The sequence below is a fragment of the Pseudophryne corroboree genome, chromosome 7, assembly GCF_028390025.1.
Source record: "Pseudophryne corroboree isolate aPseCor3 chromosome 7, aPseCor3.hap2, whole genome shotgun sequence".
Taxonomy (NCBI): Eukaryota; Metazoa; Chordata; class Amphibia; order Anura; family Myobatrachidae; genus Pseudophryne; species Pseudophryne corroboree.
The window spans coordinates 496,888,829-496,909,722 of NC_086450.1; the positions used below are offsets into that span (position 1 = coordinate 496,888,829).

At 45.9% G+C, this 20,894-nt stretch overlaps 1 protein-coding gene and 1 long non-coding RNA gene across 4 annotated transcripts in view; one reads left to right on the forward strand and one right to left on the reverse strand.

The window, feature by feature from the left end:
* The window catches only part of LOC134945751 (uncharacterized), a 708,129-nt gene that overhangs the window by 255,169 nt on the left and 432,066 nt on the right, over positions 1–20,894 (reverse strand). For all 3 annotated transcript variants that reach the window (XM_063935217.1, XM_063935218.1, XM_063935219.1), the window contains one exon: positions 6,964–7,008. In XM_063935217.1, coding sequence (XP_063791287.1) covers positions 6,964–7,008 — 45 coding nt within the window. The remainder of the gene's footprint in view (positions 1–6,963; positions 7,009–20,894) is intronic.
* LOC134943922 (uncharacterized) lies at positions 10,778–12,462 on the forward strand. Its single transcript, XR_010181827.1, has 3 exons — positions 10,778–10,810; positions 12,076–12,143; positions 12,233–12,462. It is a non-coding gene; the product is annotated as an uncharacterized LOC134943922 (long non-coding RNA).

Genomic DNA, 20,894 nt, shown 5'->3' on the forward strand with positions numbered 1-20,894 from the left:
CTTTGCCTTCGATACTGCTGCTTGCCAGGATGCTTCCTTTGGACGCCGGTTCTTGTGCCCGGTACAGTGCATCCCCTCCCATAAGGAACTGCTTTAGGACATCCCCATTGTCCAATCCTTGTGGAGCCCAGTGTACCCAGCAGCAGAAAACGAGTTTTATGGTAAGAACTTACCTTTGTTAAAACTCTTTCTGCGAGGTACACTGGGCTCCACAAGGCGCCCACCCTGACGCAGTGAGCTTCTTTGGGTCGGTATGGCATTAGCCGCTGACACTTCTCTTGTCGCGAGAGTGTGGTGTATGTGGCTACTAACTGTTGTCATCTCTTTTCCTGCTGGTGCATTGGGCTGGTTAACTAAAAACTGAGCTCCTGTGCAGAGAGGCGGGGTTATAGAGGAGGCGGCGGTGCTGTGCATTCTGGGAACAGTCAAAGCTTTGAGCCTGTTGGTGCCTCGGATCAAGATCCTACTCTACACCCCATTGTCCAATCTCTGTGGAGCCCAGTGTACCTCGCAGAAAGAGTTTTAACAAAGGTAAGTTCTTACCATAAAACTCGTTATTTCCACTAACATACAGTACAGTAAAGTAGTTCTTGCTCTATAGTGTATTTCAGTGGAGAATTCATGCATGTGCAATGGTGATTCTTGCTCTATAGTATTTTATTGGACACCTCACGCATGTGCAATGGTGATTTTAAAAAACGACAGCCGGTGGATGAGCACTGGTATTACACTCACCGGTAACGGCATGCTAAGCTCTCTGCGCCTCCCTACGACTAGACGCGCCTCCTTGCGCCCAGGCGCGGTGCGACTCCGTGATCGTGACTAATGCCATAGACGGTATAGATGAGCGAGGCTCCATCTGTACATACATGCACAAACATACAAACACCCACGGAAACCCCCTTGCCTGACTAATTCCTGCATCTGCCCCTGAGCAGGTTGAAAGCAGTAAAGACAAGCACATGGAGTATGGAGTTACTGCAGATGATACAGTATGTAGAAGAATTGCAGATTACAGGGACAAGGATTATGCAGGATTATTGCATATTTCAATATGTACAGGGACAATGGGGGTCATTCTGACCTGATCGCACACTGCCGTTCATCGCGGCGACCAGGTCAGAAAGTGCGCATGCGCTGTCATTGCCTAGCGATCACCTCTGCCTGTTTGACAGGCAGAGGCGGTCCCTGGGCAGGAGGGGCGGCACAGCTGCGTTTGGACGCCATTTTTGTGGGCGTGGTCGGAATGCGGGGGCGGGCCGCAGCGGCTGCGTGACGTCAAACGCAGCCGCTGCGAGACTGGCAGCGACGAGTAGCTCCCGGCCAGCACGCTACACTTGAAATGCAAAAGCATTGCCGCTGTGCGATGCTTTTGTACTTCAGCGACGGGGCAGGGACTGACATACGGGGCGGGCTAGCTCTGTGCTGGACGTCCCCCCGCATGTGAGTGTGGATGATCGTAGCTGTGCTAAATTTAGCACAGCTACAATCAACTCTGAATCACCCCCAATGAACTAGAGTGGGAAGGGCTGAGGGACAAAATGGGAGGCCTTGTGGGATGTTTGCACGCATGGGGCAAAATATAGAGAATGTAAGCAGGGCAGAGCCGCAGCTTGCAGTCCTATGCACAGCATTGCTTTGGAGGGATTTGGGATCTACTAAACACTAGTCACATCTCTCCATGACCTGGTCATGCCCCCTCCACCTAGGAAAATAGATGGCATTATACCATTTTCTACTCATCCTGAATGATGTTTTGTCATAATATGAGCTTTCCCTAACAATACTAATGCAAAAAGGTCAGTAAGGAATCTCACCCCTACTGTGGTGACATAGCACTGCTCCTGGTGACCACTGTCCAGTTCTTGCAGTGATAAGGTCCCATATAGCAAGCTGTAGGCATCTGCAGTGCCTGTTACATGTGCTGTCTGCAGCTCTGTCTGTCCGTTTAATTGCAGTTTATTCTGTCTGCTTAATTGCTGTAGAAGCACACCTGTTTAGGAATGCCTTGTTATCTCACTCCAGCCTGTTGTTTTGAAAGTCTGGAGTCTATGCAGTGCACGGCTGGATAGGATCACTAATTAAAGGGGGCTTGGCTGCACTGAACCTTGTCATTGGTTGGTGCTCCCTTTATATTCCCAGTCTGCCCATTACTCCCTGCTTGTCATAGAGCCTGTTTGCTGCGCAAGCCTTTGGCTCTCTGTTTTAGATTTTTATCCTGTGAGATCCTGTGCTAAAGTGTCCTTGCCAGACCCTGTCCTGTCTGTTTCCTGCCTGTCTTGGCTTTAGCTGCAGTGGGGATTTCTCCACACCGTACTTGTTCTTTGTCTTGTCTGTATCTTGGTCTTTCTGTTGTTATCCAGTATCATTTCATTTACAGGAGAAAATATTGTATCTGCACACACACTATTCATCAATCAATGATTTAGAACATAAATTCCATGAGTGACCCCTATCATATTCTTGGTATTTACCATAAAAGTTGGGGGTGCTACCAACTACAGCCAAGGTAAGTACAAAGAAGAAGAAAGAAAGGCTGTATTGTCGGTGCACCAGGGGGAAAGCGACCTGGTTGTCACATCCATCTATCCAAGTAAAATTTAACTTTTATTCATATCAACTTACAACAGTGTGACAATATCTCACACATAATCTGAGAGCAAAAGCGAAACATAGAGGTTAAAATATTGACATACATAAAACATACAAAAGTGCAAAAAGAAATTACTAAATGTGAATAAAGATTAAAATGAGTGTCCACTTGTTTTTTTCCAAATGTCCAAATATATGCAATGTTGTTCCTAAATTGTGCCAAGTGATCAGTTTATTATCTGATCAACTATGAATACCTTTCCCTATATCAATTTATTGTTTAATAATAAATATTAACTTTAAGTTTGGGATTATTATTAAACAATAATTCACCAGTACCTGCCACTCCAGTCTTGTGTTATCCAGTCCTGATTCCACTGTGTGTTATACTCCTGCTATGTACCATTACCTGTCAGTCCAGTCTTGTCTTATCCAGTCCTGATTCCACTGTGTGTTACACTCCTGCAATTTACCAGTACCTGCCAGTCCAGTCCAGTCTTGTCTTATCTTGTCCTGATCCCACTGTGTTATACTCATGTAATTTACCAGTACCTGCCAGTCCAGTCTTGTCTTATCCAGTCCTGATCCCACTGTGTTATACTCCTGCTATTTACCAGTACCTGCCAGTCCAGTCTTGTCTTATCCAGTCCTGATCCCACTGTGTTATACCCCTGTAATTTACCAGTACCTGCCAGTCCAGTCTTGTCTTATCCAGTCCTGATCCCACTGTGTTATACTCCTGCTATTTACCAGTACCTGCCAGTCCAGTCTTGTCTTATCCAGTCCTGATCCCACTGTGTTATTCTCCTGCAATTTACCATTAACTGCCAGTCCAGTCTTGTCTTATCTAGTCCTGATCCCACTGTGTTATACTCCTGCTATGTACCAGTACCTGCCAGTCCAGTCTTGTCTTATCCAGTCCTGATTCCACTGTGTTATACTCCTGCAATTGACCAGTACCTGCCAGTCCAGTCTTGTCTTATCCAGTCCTGATCCCACTGTGTTATACTCCTGCTATTTACCAGTACCTGCCAGTCCAGTCTTGTCTTATCCAGTCCTGATCCCACTGTGTTATTCTCCTGCAATTTACCATTAACTGCCAGTCCAGTCTTGTCTTATCTAGTCCTGATCCCACTGTGTTATACTCCTGCTATGTACCAGTACCTGCCAGTCCAGTCTTGTCTTATCCAGTCCTGATTCCACTGTGTTATACTCCTGCAATTTACCAGTACCTGCCAGTCCAGTCTTCTCTTATCCAGTCCTGATCCCACTGTGTTATACTCCTGCTAATTACCAGTACCTGCCAGTCCAGTCTTGTCTTATTCAGTCCTGATCCCACTGTGTGTTATACTCCTGCTATGTACCAGTACCTGCCAGTCCAGTCTTGTCTTATCCAGTCCTGATTCCACTGTGTGTTATACTCCTGCAATTTACCATTACCTTCCAGTCCAATCTTGTCTTATCCAGTCCTGATTCCACTGTGTGTTATACTCCTGCAATTTACCATTACCTGCCAGTCCAGCCTTGTCTTATCCAGTCCTGATCCCACTGTGTTATACTCCTGCTATATACCTGTACCTGCCAGTCCAGTCTTGTCTTATCCAGTCCTGATCCCCCTGTGTCTATACTCCTGCTAATTACCAGTACCTGCCAGTCTTGTCTTATCCAGTCCTGATCCCATTGTGTTATACTCCTGCTATTTACCAGTACCTGCCAGTCCAGTCTTGTCTTATCCAGTCCTGATCCCACTGTGTTATACTCCTATTTACCAGTACCTGCCAGTCCAGTCTTGTCTTATTCAGTCCTGATCCCACTATGTTATACTCCTGCAATTTACCATTACCTGCCAGTCCAGTCTTGTCTTATCCAGTCCTAATCCCACTCTGTTATACTCTTGCTATTTACCAGTACCTGCCAGTCCAGTCTTGTCTTATCCAGTCCTGATCCCACTGTGTTACAATCCTGCTATTTACCATTACCTGCCAGTCCAGTCTTGTCTTATCCAGTCCTGATCCCACTGTGTTATACTCCTACTATTTACCAGTACCTGCCAGTCCAGTCTTGTCTTATCCAGTCCTGATCCCACTGTGTTATACTCCTGCTGATTACTGGTACCTGCCAGTCCAGTCTTGTCTTATCCAGTCCTGATACCACTGTGTTATACTCCTGCTATTCACCAGTACCTGCCAGTCCAGTCTTCTCTTATCCAGTCCTGATCCCACTGTGTTATACTCCTGCTATTTACCAGTACCTGCCAGTCCAGACTTCTCTTATCCAGTCCTGATTCCACTGTGTGTTATACTCCTGCTATTTACCAGTACCTGCCAGTCCAGTCTTATCCAGTCCTGATCCCACTGTGTTTTATACTCCTTCTATTTACCAGTACCTGCCAGTCTTGTCTTATCCAGTCCTGATTCCACTGTGTGTTATACTCATGCAATTTACCAGTACCTGCCAGTCCAGTCTTATCCAGTCCTGATCCCACTGTGTTATACTCCTGCTATTTACCAGTACCTGCCAGTCCAGTCTTGTCTTATTCAGTCCTGATCCCACTGTGTTATACTCCTGCAATTTACCAGTACCTGCCAGTCCAGTCTTGCCTTATCCAGTCCTGATTCCACTGTGTGTTATACTCCTGCAATTTACCAGTACCTTCCAGTCCAGTCTTATCCAGTCCTGATCCCACTGTGTGTTATACTTCTGCAATTTACCAGTACCTGCCAGTCCAGTCTTATCCAGTCCTGATCCCACTGTGTTATAATCCTGCTATTTACAGTACGTCTTGTCTTATCCAGTCCTGATCCCACTGTGTGTTATACTCCTGCTATTTACCAGTACCTGCCAGTCCAGTTTTGCCTAGTCCTTGTCTAGTGTGTGCCCATCTGTCCAGCTTTAACCCACTCTGAGCCAGGTTGGTGTCTACTCCAGCATATTTCCTTGCACTTGCCTAGCCTCATATAGTTTCCTTGTCCACATTAAGACCTGGGGGCATTTGAGTACCGGGTGGATTTAATCAACCTAGGAAAGACGTCTGCTAAAAGGTGAAGCTTTAGTACGCAGGAGACTTGAGGATTGCTGGGCTTGCGTAACACTCCATCCAGATACATTCCTCAGATCATTTCAACCAACACTCTGTCCAGATATACTCCCCAGATCATAATTGTGTCAAAGTCACATCCATCATCATTGACAAAACCCAACCTCCCTGTGATTTGCTGTCAGCCTCCGGACCTGCCCACTAATATACAGAGGCTGCAGCCGGCACTGGGCATGGGATGCCTCATTCTCTCCCTCTGATTGTCCAGCATCCAGACACCACTGAACAGAGCAAATGATCCTCAATGTAATAAACAATAATAAAGGTTTAGAATGGGTCATCTAGGTAGCAGGCTGAGTCACGTGGTGCACCCCTGGCAAATGCCATCATGGCCAACCCCTATTTATTGCTCTACATTCTCTGTAGGAAGTGGTGGTGGTGAGAGCCCAAATTAGGAAAGGAAAGAGTTTTGGCATGATATGGTTTACTCTTTCATAGGAGATTATATAGATAACTCCCATCTGTATCAGACATTCTGGTCACAGAGGAAGGCAGTGAGGAGATAAATCACCTGTGTTTAATAAGAATGAGTAGTGGGAAGTCAGGGTAAAGCTGGATTTGGGATCCCTCAAAGGTGATCAGTTGCTGTTTTTGGGCCTCTCATAACAATTTCCTTCACAGTGAAGTAATGGAATCGTAGAATTGACATCTTGTGATTGTGTGGATGCTTGGAGGCAGGGCTGTAGGGCATGATGTTCCCTATCCAGGTGGAGGTAGCCCTCAGAAGTGGTTGGGATAGGGGATTATGGATAAAATGTACAGTATGTATGGCTCAGTAGAGGTAAATTTGATGCATTGTCACTCTGGAAAAGCAGGAGGCGGCATGTGGTAACCTGAAATTAAGCTGTGAGGAGCATTAAGATGCAGAACAGTTTAATTAGCAAGCTGGAATAGATGCTGTATAGGAAAAAAGGGGGAATGGACTGCACACCCTATTTTAAAACATAATAATAGGTGCTACCATGCCAAGGCTTCTAGTGCCATACAGGAGAAAGGAAACTGCCGATGCACACTCTAAGCACTAACAACACTGATAGTAATAAGTGAAGTTCTTAGCAGAAATTTTGCCAGAAATGTATGCCCATCCACCACATCCCATCCGCCTAATTAATTTTAATTATCACAGGTTCCTATGTTGCTGACTACATATAAGAATTGGATTTATTTAAAGGTATGAATTGTATACAGCCTTTGTGTTATGTCACAGACAGGCAACTGCCATGTGTCCGTCCACCTATGAATCAGCCCCTTAGTACCGAAAGAAATTCACTTACCTGTAAAAGAACTCCCCCACGGTTTGTCAGATGATTGAGTTTGTGCTGTGCCAAAGAAAAAGCAACAGAAAACACGAGTTTAGTGTGATTTACATCTCTTACTACAAACATAGGACTCCTGCCCTATAATTATTACATGAAGCTAATACTTTATGTAAGAGTTTAATTTAATCAAAATTATAAAAATTGAGCATATACTGTAGTCCTTCAACAAGTCTGACACAGGATACAATACAGCTCATTAAAATTGTAAATACATTAGAGTAAAATGCTTCATCAGTATACAACCATACATCATGGCCCTCATTCAGACCTGATCGCACGCTAGCTACTTTTTGCAGCGCTGCGATCAGATAGGCGCCACCTACAGGGGAGTGTATTTTAGCCGTGCAAGTGTGCGATCGCATGTGCAGCCGAGTGGTACAACAAAACTTTGTGCAGTTTCTGAGTAGCTCAGGACTTACTCAGCCGCTGCGATCACTTCAGCCTGTCCGGGCCCGGAATTGACGTCAAACACCCACCCTGCAAACGCCTGGACACGCCTGCATTTTTCAAAACACTACCAGAAAACGGTCAGTTGCCACCAACAAACGCCTTCTTCCTGTCAATATTCTTGCGATTGCCGGTGCGATTGCTTTCTTCGGTACTTCTGCGCTGTCCGGCGAACCCCATCACCGGGCAGCAATGTGCCTACGCAATGCGGAGCATGTGCAGATCAGAACCGATCGCACCACTGCACAAAAAGCAAGCGTGTGATCAGGTCTGAATGAGGGCCTATATCCAGTGGTGCAAGTAGAAAAAAAATCTTAGTGGTACTGTGTGCGCGCGCCAAAAATGGGTGTGGCCACATGGGGCGTGGTCAATGAAAATGTGGGCATGATAGACATATGGGAGGCCAGATACACATGACCCCAATAGTGGCAGATACACATGCCCCACAGTGTCAGATACATAAATGACCCCACAGTACCAGAAACAAAAATGCCCCCACAGTGATAGATTCACATATGACCCCACAGTGCCAGATATGCTCCTACAGTGCCAGATACACATATGCCTCACAGTGCCAAATACACATATACCCCACAGTGCCAGATAAACATATGCCCCCACAGTGCCAGATATGCCTCCACAACACCATATATGCTCCTAGAGTGCCAGATACACATATGCCCCACAGTGCCAGATATGCTCCTACAGTGCCAGATACACAAATGCCCCCATGGTGCATATCCCAACGGCGTGAACAGCGCACGCAGGGCCTGATGAATCGCCTAGTAGGTGCTATTGTCGGGGGAGTGGCGGGTCCGGGGGTGCCGAGGGTGGGGGAGTGGCGGTTGCAGGGGTGCCGTGGGTGGGGGAGGGGCTGGTGCGGTGGTGCCGTGAGTGTGAGAGGGGTGGGTTACGCGGGTGGGCCTGGACCACCACGGGTGGGAGGGGAGTGGTTGCAGGGGTGCCGTGGGTGGGGGAGGGGCTGGTGCGGTGGTGTCGCAGGTGGGGGAGGGGTTCCAGAGCCACCACGGGTGGTGGAGGGGAGGTGTGGGGGTGCCGGTGATGGGGCTTGGATATACTGTGAGTGGGGGAGGGGCGGGTAATGCTTCTCCTGGAAGCAGCTAAGCTGCTGTCCTCCGTTTGGCAGTAGCTCTCCCGGAGACTCGCACAGCAGCCAAGCAGCCAGTCACTATTGTTTGCGCCGGTGTCGCAACGCGCCGCATTACAGGGAAGAAGACGCACTCAATAAACTACAGCTCCCAGCAGCCCTTAGTGCCTGAATGCTCCGGCGCTAAGGGCTGCTGGGACCTGTAGTTTATTTATTACATCTACTTCCCTGTAATGCGGCGCGTTGGGACACCGGCGCTAACAATAGTGACTGGCTGGCAGAACTGACTGACTCGCTGAATCAATGTAAAAGGTGAGAGTGCTGTGCAGTGTCAGTGACACCGCACACCCACTGCACTGCGCAGCACTGTCACCTTTTACATTGATTCCACATGCAGACATTACCCTCCGCGATATCACCCATTCTATCCGTTACATTAGCCATCTTTTCTTCCAGGCCGGCAGGCCAGGTGCTGTGTTGCGGGGTCAGGGCCTCTGGGGATCTGGGTGTGGCTGTGGCGGGGAGGCACTTCTGTGACATCACGCGCAGAGGAGGCTCTGAGGCTCAGAGAGTATGCGGCGCAGGGAGGGCTATGAAAGCCTTCCGCTGCGCCGCTTTCATACACATCTCTGCCGGTGCAAGGAAAATTATACCAAGGTATATTCGGGCTCTTAATGTATGAGGGACTACTGCTAAGCTGCAGCCAAAAAAGAGGGGAAGTCACTCCCAAAATGATACAAAGCAGAAAGAAGGCTGCGCTCTAGTGATGTAAAGCAATGATTGCTAATAGCGATTGCATACAGTTAAAAATGACATTTTAATAAAAAAGCACAGATTTATAAACAAACAACATATAACATGAATTCATGTTTGTTAAAAATGGTATATATTACCCTGGGTATTAGGTCAGGTTTCATTAAAGGAGTCCGTTCCAGAAAGTTTCCCTTATCTGTATAAAAGTCCAATGCAGCAAGAGTCTCTTTGGTATGGAGAGAGCAATGTGATGCAATTGATGATGCACCGTTAGAGGAGAAGGCAGCTTGAAAACATCCTGTTGTAAGTGGGTTCCTCATGCATTACGGTGTTTAAGATGAAGGCTACACGCAGCGAAACACGTCAGGTGGTGTTTACAAGGTCAGGACGTTTCAATTTCTTGGAGCCGAACCAGCCCTTATATATCATCTCTCCATCAGAAGAGACTCAGAGAGACTATCTATCCATCTTAAACCCCGTAATGCATAAAACATAAAATTTCATTTGAATTGATTTATAAATCAATTCAAATGAAATTTTATGTTATACGGGATACGTACAGTATGTGGGATATGCATTTCCCACAAAACGGGCTCATAGGAGTTGTGAACTATACGAGGGTCCTAGTCCTGTTTTTAAATAGGGCCTGAAGCTATCTGTATAGTATATAGGCACACTATATGGGATATGATGGGTTCTGACCTCTCATTTCTCCTCTAATGTATGGAATAGAAATAAGTATGCCCCATAGGTATGGAATTTATTGTCAGATGAGACACTAATGATTGATTCAAGCGGGGGTTAAAGAAAGTACAAGTGGCTACCTATTGAACGGTCGTTCGGTATTCTAACTTCTGTAATCGGTAGAGAGTCTCCTTATTGGCCGCCTATAACATGTGATCAGGTCAGATGACGGGAAGCGTCGGACGGGGCTGGTGGAACGCAAAACAAAGATGGCGCTGGAACGCATAAGGTCCCACTATAGCGGACGCGTGTAGCGTCTTGGACCGTTCGTTTTAACGATCAGAGGTGGTGGAGGGTGCTGACGGGAAGCACTTTTCCCACAGCAGTGTCTCTTAAGTGCTCACAATATGTTTATTTATAGATATACACATCTATTCTAATATCAGAGGCTAAAGTACCCGCCCCTATTACACAGTGATTGGCTACTAATACTGTCAGTCATTCACAAAAGCAGCTTTCAATGAGACTCACACTGCAATGCATTGTTGGTCATATAACAATTAAACTTTTACTTATATTGGGTGGATATAAGGGTGAGGATTATTATAGTGAATTAATCCTAATGATAAGAGGATAAAATTCATAGGTTGGTTAGTTTATACCATTAATAATCAGGCTATAATTAGCCTTTATTTGTGCACCAATCAAAATAGGATATGTGATGACATCACCTTTCCCTTTATAAGGGGTAACATCTAGTCTGGTGCTTCATTGCACAGGTACTGAGTGTCCACTGCAGATATATAGAAGGTGAGGGAATATGGCATCATTCTGAACAAAGCTCTATTTAAATATGTAAATGTCACTATGTATATTTTATTCATGTATATTTGCAATATTGCACTTTAGTGCTTTCAATGGTAGGATATACAGGTTGAGTATCCTTTATCCAAAATGCTTGGGACCAGAGATATTTTGGATATGGGATTTTTCCGCATTTTGGAATAATTGCATACCATATTGAGATATCATGGTGATGGACCCAAGTCTAAGCACAGAATACATTTATGTTTCATATATACCTTATATACACAGCCTGAAGGTAATTTTAGCCAATATTTTTTATAACTTTGTGCATTAAACAAAGTGTGTCTACATTCACACAATTCATTTATGTTTCACATACACCTTATACACACAGCCTGAAGGTCATTTAATACAATATTTTTAATAACTTTGTGTATTAAACAAGGTTTGTGTACATTGAGCCATCAAAAAACAAAGGTTTCACTATCTCACTCTCCCTCAAAAAAGTCCGTATTTCGGAATATTCCGTATTTCGGATATTTGGATATGGGATACTCAACCTGTATTCACTTTCACATCTCTTTTGATTTTGTGATAGTATGTAATTAAAAGTTTATTCTTTGATAATTCATTCCAGCACTTTTATAGGCCCTACACACTTGGCGATATTCTGAAAGACATGAACGATCTCGTTCATAAATGAACGAGAACTCGTTCATATCTTTCAGTGTGGAGACTTAAGCGATGAACGATGCGCGGCCCCGCGCTCGTTCATCGCTGGTCTCCCGTCGCCTGTGCATACAGGCCAATATGGACGATCTCGTCCATATTTGCCTGCACTTCAATGCAGCCGCGTGACGGGGGGAGTGAAGAAACTTCACTCCCCCGTCACTGCCCCCCCCCCCCCGCTGCCGGGTCGCTCGTCGGCCGTATCCGCCGTCGGGCAGCTCGGCGGCGGGTCGGCCAGTGAGTAGGGCCCTTTAGAGTCTGGGTTTAAAGATCAGCACTTTCATTATGTCAATCAATGAAACAGCTGGACTCATTAGAGTATTTAATTGCTATGGGCCAGAATGGTAGTGGTGATCAGTAATAGAGTTTTTTGTCTTAAAAACCTCCAATAAATGTTATACCTGAAAAGGGAGGTTGTTCTTTAAATACGGTTTCATTATAAAATGCATCAATTATCCTAAGTCAAAACTGATATCATTGACTAATTAAATATCTGATAATGACCATTCACTAATTTGCCCTAAATATTAATTTATTAGGTTTCCTTTCTAAGTGACCCTTCAGTACCTTGGTTTCCGAATTTTTGTACAAGTTATCTCACCACAAGGTATGTGAGGGGACATTATGATATATTTTTATTACATATATAATATGAACACTCAGTATATATGATAAAGTCAATATTTTTCCAATTAGGCCACACTGATTGTTCATCAGAAAGCCTCGGTGTTATATTGAAGTTTCCATCATGCGTTGGGTTGTCTGTGTTGTGAAGCTATCTCCGAACCAACTATAAGGAGAAGGAGATTGTTGTGATCCTTCAACATTTGTATTCAGCGCTAAGAGTCATACATCTTAAAGTGTGGAATAATATATCTCCTCTGTATTAATTTGAATATGTTTTTAATAAATGTTTTATGATGGAACAGGTTATTTTTTTTTTTAAAGTATTAACCAATTAGGGGTTGGAATAGTGGGAGTTGATGCGACCCCCTGGCGCCAATTCTTCTATTGGGGTGGGTGTGTATGTATGTATATGTATTTAATACTAGGGAAATTTATGTTTATTACAAACTATGTTCTGTGTCAGTATTCCTGACAGAGGTATATTTTACAAGCAAAGGAAATGTCCATTGTCTGGTTATATGAGTCCAAAACAAGATAAGCGTTTGGAGTTGGACATATATCAACATTGGAATGTTTGCATCTTCATTTGGATACAATGGCGTTTCACCTTGTGTGTTAATCTATATAATCCATTTTAATCATTGCATATAATGTTATTTCTAACACTCAAAATTGAGGCAACAGTGCCCCCTACTGTTTCTTAGCATTTGTGTATATTTCGTAATCTGAACTTTGTACATCTCTAATACGCTTACTGGGAGTTCTCCAGCCTATATAAGATAGAAATTGACACGCCTAAGTTTTTTCAGCCACTCCTGCGTTTTTATCTGGCACGCCTGCGTTTTTTCACACACTCCGTCAAAACGGTCAGTTACCACCCAGAAACACCCACTTCCTGTCAATCACTCTGCGGTCAGCAGTGCAACTGAAAAGCATCGCTAGAGCTTGTGTAAAACTGCATAGGCTTTTGTGAAAGTACAATGCGCGTGCGCCCCATACGCATGCGCAGAATTGCTGTTTTTTGGCCTGATCGCTGCGCTGCGAACGAAAGCAGCTAGCGAACAACTTGGAATGAGGGCCTTTGTTTTTTCCTTATCTACAGGGCAGAGACTTGCTGCAGATGCAGTGGCATACCCTCCAGCTGCACCTTTTTGGCAGGTACAGTGCCTTTTTTTAATTTTTTAATTTTTTTTTGTCTGTACCGATTTCTGGCTCTCCAAATGTCCATTGAAAGTATAGGAAAAGGGGCGTAGCCACTTCCCTTTCCCTGTGGCCACGCCCCCTTCTCATATTTGTACAGATTTTTATGTGTAAATTGTTGGAGGGTATGTTGCTGCAGATGCAGTGGGCCTATTTTGAGGTGTGGACCTGGAGCTGCAGCTCCATCAGCCCCATTGTTAATCCTGCTCTGGGAAAACAGAGCAGCCAAAGGGCAGAACCTCCCATTGGATGTAACCTGTGTGGGAGGGCATTTCTCACCCAATCAGCTGTGGACTGGGTGTGATAGACCTGCTGCTAACTCAATGAGAGCTCCTAGCCACGCCCAGCGTTATCCACACAGTAACAGAGTCACTGATCTGGGCTATTATATAGGAGATATTTGCATGTTCTATGCAGAATTACAAACTTCAGACTTATGCTAATTGGAGAAGTGGTTGGCGGGAGCAGAGAATAAAAGCTGGTGGGGGGAGCAGGAGGTGAGGGGTTAGCTGAGAACATGGAGCCAGCCAGGGTAGCTGAGGAAAGAAGGGAGATAATGTATATTCCCTGTTTTCTGTTTGTGCAAGTAAAAACAGACATAACACCATATGGAGATTTCTAAAAAACGACACTTCTCTCATTTAAATATTCAGTATATAATTACTGAACAGTCCCCTTTAGAAGAAAGAAAGCAAAAGTATGGCTTGTCCAGCTAAAATGCTGAAGGAAAACTTAATATTTTTTTTTTAACAATAATTAGACCCCTATACAGTACCTCTAAAACCGCTACTTTTGGTTTTCTCTTGGTATTTTATGCCACTATTTTGAAAAATTGCTTTCCATAGACTATGGTATTAGTCTAGTGATGCCCTCTTATTATGAAGTGTGACTGAATTGAGAGTTTTTGTACAGGTTGGGTCTCCCATATCCTAATTGCTTGGGACCAGAAGTATTTTTGGGGATCGGGCTTTTCTGTATTTTGGAATACTTGCATTCCATAATGAGATCTTAGTAATGGGACCTAAGGGGGGTAATTCAAACCTGATCGCTAGGCTGCATTTTCTTACAGCCTGCGATCAGGTCTGAACTGCGCAGGCGTATGCACTGCAATGCGCAGGCACGTCGGCCCGCAGCGACGGCGTTCGCCAGGCAGCGATGGGATGGTGTGAAAAAAATGATCGTACAGGTGATCGCAAGGAGATTGACAGGAAGAAGGCGTTTGTGGGTGGCAACTGACTGTTTTCAGGGAGTGGTTGAAAAAACGCAGGCGTGTCCATGTGTTGGAAAGGAGGGTTCTTGACGTCAATTCTGGTCTCGGACAGGATGAAGTGATTGCAGCGGCTGAGTAAGTCCTGGACGGTGCAGAAACTGCACAATATCTGTTTGTTCAGCTCTGCTACACATGCGTTTGCGCACTTGCACAGCTAAAATACACTCCCCCTGTAGGCGGCGTATATTTGATCGCAGCAGTGCAAAAATCACCTGGTAGCGATCAGGTCTGTATTAGGCCCGAAGTCTTATCATGAAATGCATTTATGTTTCATACACACCTAATACACAGCATGAAGGTCATGTTATACAATATCTTTAAAATGTTAAAGTTTTTGTACCATCAAAAAGCAAAGTGTCACTATCTCAGTCACACTCAAAAATTCCATATTTCTGTAGCGGGGTACACTGGTATTCCACAGGGAATAACATTGTGGTGTAGAGTTGGATCTTGATCCGAGGCACCAACAGGCTAAAAGCTTTGACTGTTCCCAGGATGCACTGCACCGCCTTCTCTATATCCCCGCCTCTAGGCACTGGAGCTCAGTTTTGTAAACCAGTCCAATGCAGTAGCAGGTAAAAGAGATGATAATAGTAGCCACACAGACGCCACATTCTCATGACAGAAGAAGGTATCTGTGGCTAATGCCATACAAACCCAAAGAAGCTAAGTGCGTCAGAGTGGGCGCTCTGTGAGGTTAATGGTCCTGTTCCCCGCTGACAGGACATAGCTCCTGAGGGTCCTATTCGCAAACCCCACCACAGCGACCGTACAGTCCTGCAGCAAGCTGCCACCCCTAACAGAGCCAGAAGAAAGAAGAGTGGTGAGTAGGTGGCCGGCATCCCGGCTAGCGGGTCGCCGCCGGTAATGGTGGCATGGGGTTAGGAGCGCAGCACTGACAGCCAGGCTGCAGCTCCAGGCTTCAGAGACATGCAGGCTTTTATGTGTATTTCGTTGTGAGGGGCGCGCTGAAGCCACAACTAAATACCCACACTGGCATTAAGCTTACAGGGTTTCTAACCCACTGTAATGCAAAAATATAACCTTAGCCAGTATAAAAAAACTGGGAAGACCGTGCACCATTAAGGAGGCGGGGCTTCACTTTGAACGGACCCAGCGGTTCACCAGCGCCATTTTCCCTCTGCAGCTCTCACTGCACAGACTGACAAGACACACACTGCGCCTCCACAAGGACTCCACATTACCTCAGCGGTACCAGGGGGTCATAGTAGGGGGGGAAGCAGTATAAGAATACTAGTACCCTTTTAAGGGTATTTAGTCTGTGACCCAGCTAAGCTCAGCTTTAGCAAGAAGGGTGCTATGTGGCTGGCTCCTTCATACTCTGTGTCCCCCTAGGAGGGCTCTGTTTGGGCTTAACTTCTCGTGTGTGTACTTTCACATTACAATGGCAGGCAAGGAGTGTTTCATGCACTGCAGAGTGTTTTTCTTCCCCAGGGGTATCATTACAATGTACTCAGGATAGTACACATTCTCTGACTAGTGGATCTGAACCATCGTGGTTGGATTCTCTAAAAGGGATGATCTCAGATATTTATCTAAATTGTCCCATACTGAGAGAGACGCTACAGTTAAGACAGTCTATGGATGACCTGATGAATAGAGATTCCAGTCCCATGCCAGCGTCTTATACCTCTGCCATTTGTCCACAAAAGTGAACACTGCCCAAATATTGCAGGCTGACACTGATGATGATGTGTCAGACCCAGAGGTGGGTGAGGTGGACTTAGGAGGGGGGATGTAGCCCTGTCACAAGGAATACAGGCCCTGATAGAAGCTATTAGGGAGGTCCTGCACATCAAGGATGACACAGTGACAGGAGAGGATAAGGAATCTTATTTTAATGTGAAAAAGAAATCCTCTGTTACTTTCCCTGCATCTCAGGAATTAAATTCCCTATTTGAAGAAACTTGGGTTAATCCTAACAAGAAGTTTCAGATCCCTAAAAGGTTAACAACGTCCTTCCCTTTTCCTCAGGACGATAGGAAAAAATGGGAAAACCTACCGATTGATGCATCGGTATCTAGATTGTCACGCAAGATAGTCTTGCCTGTCCAGGGGGGCAGCCTCCTTTAAAAAGACGCACCTGACTGCAAGATTGAGACCACTCAAATCTCTGTACAAAGCTGCGGGAGAAGCCCAGAGACCTACTATAGCTTGTGCTTGGATCACAAGAGCCATTGCAAAATGGTCAGGTAACCTACTTGAGGGATTAGATTCCTTACCCAAGGGGGAGATTGTTCTACTATATCCATGACTCTGCAAGTTTTATGGTTGAGGACATAAAAGAGATAGACTTGCTAAATGCACACACCACAGCCATGGCAGTGTCAGCATGCTGGGGCTTATGGCTACGCCAGTGGACTGCGGATGCGGATTCCAGAGAAGGTGTGGAAAGCCTACCATTCACAGGTGAGGCCCTGTTTGGAGACGAACTGGATACGTGGATTTCCAAGGCTATGGCGGGTAAGTCTACATACCTTCCTTCCGCTGCTACTCCACCTAGGAAGACCTACTCGGTTCCTACTCTGCAGTCCTTTCGGACAGCAAAATTTAAAAATAAGACAAAAGGTTCTTCTACAGCCTTCAAAGGATATAGAGGTAAATCAAAAAAACCAGCAACTGCAGGTTCACAGGAACAGCACTCCGGTTCTGCTTCCCCTAAGCCTTCAACATGACGGTGGACCACACTGCATGGAAGACAGGTGGGAGCCCGATTAAGAGATTTCAGTCACATATAGGCGACATGCCAGGATCCCTGGTTCATAGAGCTTATCACCCAGGGTTACAGACTAGAGTTTCAGGAACTCCCACCTCACAGATTCTTCGAATCAGGCTTACCAGCTTCTCAAGAGGCAAGTATAATTTCTCTTACATCCTAGAGGATGCTGGGGTTCTATTTAGTACCATGGGGTATAGACAGGTCCTTTGGGAGCCACTGGCACTTTAAGAGTTTAATAGTGTGGGCTGGCTCCTCCCTCTATGCCCCTCCTACCAGACTCTGTTTAGAAAATGTGCCTGAAGGAGCCGGTCACAGCTAGGGGAGCTCCTAGGAGTTTTCTTAGTTTTATTGTTTTCTAGAGTTTGTTATTTTACAGGCAGGCTGCTGGCAACAGACTCCATGCTTCGTGGGACTTAGGCGGGGAGTAGGATCCAACCCTTGAGGTTAATGGTCCCTATCTCCATTGACAGGACACTGAGCTCCTGAGGGTGCTGATCGCAAGGCCACGACGCGACCGCTCACTCCCGAAGCACGCCCGCCACCCCCTAACAGAGCCAGAAGAAAGAAGAGTGATGTATTGGACACCGGAGTCCTGCTAAGCGGGTCCCCGGCGAGATGGCAGCACAAGGGTGGGAGCGCAGCTCTGATAGGCTGCGCTTCGGAGGGCTCAGTGGCACACTGTGTACGACGCTGTGAGGGGCGTCCTGAGCCAGTGCTTGTACCCTAAACTGGTCACAGAATCTATCTAGGGACTGACACTACGGCTAGCTGAAGACTACCTCAGGCCAGTATAATACAATAAGTAGGGAAAGACGCGCCATTGCATGGGGGCGGGGCTTCTCAGAGCGGATCCAGCACTCACCAGCACATTTTCTCCCTACAGAACACAGCTTCACAGAACGCTGGAAGGGAGCGCTGCCCTCCAGATAACTTTGGGTATCCTCTGCGGTACCAGGTTGTTATAGACAGGGGGGAGTGTATATTATTAACTGATTATCCTATTAAGGCTACTCAGTCAGCGCCGGATGTTTATTTTAATAATTTGCCTAATGGGGCGCTGTGTGGCTTGCTCCTTATACTCTGTAGGTACTCTGGGGGAAACTGTGTCTGACATTTTCCTGTGTGTGTGTGTGTGTGTGTGTGTGTGTGTGTGTGTGTGTGTGTGTGTGGCTGTATTTCTCAAATTGCCATGTCTCGGGATTCTGTATCTTGTGTTGCAGAGTGTGTATCTTCTCCGGAAGAATCTATCCCTTGTACTCAGGATTGCCATGAACCTTCTCAGCCTTCTCAGGCAGAACCCCTTTGGTTGAATTCTATAAGGGATATGATATCCCAGATGTCATCTAGGGTGTCCCATACTGAAACCGTCACGCAGGTTTTGCAACAGTCTATGGAGGTTATGAAATATTCAGCTCCGGCTGCCACATCTGTCCCTCCTGCATACCCTAAAAAGCGTGCTCTTGCCCAGATAATGCAAGTCGACACGGATACCGACTCTGATACAGGGGACTGTGATGGTGACATGCGAGGAGGTGATGCATCCCTTGCAAAGGGGGTGCAACTCATGATTAAGGCCATTAGGGACATTTTTCACTTTACTGAGAAGGTACCTGAGCAGGTAGAGGAGGCTTACTTTACTGATACTAAGAAACCCTCCGTTACGTTCACCGGTTCTAAGGAGCTGAACTCCTTGTTTAAAAAATCCTGGGAAAACCCAGAGAAAAAATTCCAGATACCCAAAATTGTTCTCGTTGCTTTTCCCTTCCCTGAGGAGGACGGGAAAAAGTGGGAAAATCCACCTATAGTAGACGCTTCTGTGTCTCGATTGTCAAAAAAGGTAGTTTTACCTGTTTCTGGTTCAACTGCTGCTACAGGGGTGGCCTTACGGCCAACTATTGCTTGTGCGTGGATTTCTACAGCCATAGTAAAATGGTCAGGCACAGTGTTAGAGGAATTTTATTCTCTAGATAGGAGTGACATTGAATTGTTTTTGCGTCGCATACAGAATTCTGCAGGATTCATGGTGAAGGCCATGAAGGACCTTGGCAACCTTAATGCATGAACTTCCTACGGCGGGTAAGTCAACATTCCTTCCCTCAGCAGCACCGGCAGCTATGAAACCTTATCCTACTTCAACCATGCAGTCCTTACGACCCGAAAAGTTAAAGTCCAAACCCCCTTCCACTTTCTTTAGAAGTGGTTGAAGGAAATCTAGAAAACCTGCTACATCAGGTTCACAGGAGCAGAAACCAGGTTCTGCTTCCTCCAAATCTTCAGCATGACGGTGGACCTACCAGCCTGAAAATCGGCCAGGTGGGAGTGAGACTAAGAAATTTCAGTCACATCTGGGCTTCTTCTGGCCTAGACCACTGGGTACTAGACATTGTCACCCAGGGATACAAACTGGAGTTTCAAGAATTCCCACCTCAAAGATTCCTCAAATCAGGCTTACCAGCTTCACTGACAGACAGTGCTATCCTCCAGGAAGCCATTCAAAAATTGGTACAAACAAATGTCATTGTCCCAGTTCCACCTCATCTACTGACAAGGGGTTATTACTCAAAACTGTTTGTGGTCCCGAAACCGGATGGTTCGGTAAGGCCGATTTTAAACCTAAAATCCTTAAACCACTACTTGAGGGAATTCAAATTCAAAATGGAGTCTCTGAGAGCAGTGATCTCAGGTCTGGAGGAGGGGGAATTCCTGGTATCTCTGGATATCAAGGATGCGTAGCTCCACGTTCCGGTCACCAGGCTTATCTAAGATTTGCGCTACTGGATTGTTGTCAGTTCCAGGCACTGCCGTTTGGCCTTTCCACAGCACCGAGTGTGTTTACCAAGGTCATGGCAGAGATGATGCTACTCCTCTGCAAGCAGGGAGTGAACATAATTCCATATCTGGACGATCTGCTGATAAAGGCATCTTCCAGGGAGAAGCTGCTGCAGAGCATTGCTCTCTCAAGTCGACTACTCCAGGATCACGGGTGGATCCTGAACCTTCCAAAGTCACATTTGGAGCCGACAAGGAGACTGTCCTTCCTGGGGATGATACTCGACACAGAAGTGCAGAGGGTGTTTCTACCGGTGGAGAAAGCGTTCGTGATCCAATCAATGGTACGGGATGTCCTGAAGCCAGCCCGGGTATCGGTTCATCAGTGCATTCACCTTCTGGGGATGATGGTAGCCTCCTACGAGGCTCTACAGTACGGAAGATTTCATGCATGGTCCTTCCAACTGGATCTCCTGGACAAGTGGTCGGGAACGCATCTTCACATGCACCAGCGGATACGCCTGTCGCCGAAAGCCAGAATTTCTCTCCTCTGGTGGCTGCAAACTTCTCACCTTCTCGAGGGCCTAAGGTTTGGGATTCAGAATTGGATTCTTCTAACCACGGACGCAAGTCTCAGAGGTTGGGGAGCAGTCACACAAGGGGAAAACTTTCAAGTGGTCAAGTCTGGAATCCATCCTTCCGATAAACATTCTGGAACTAAGGGCCATGTACAACGGCATTATACAAGCTCC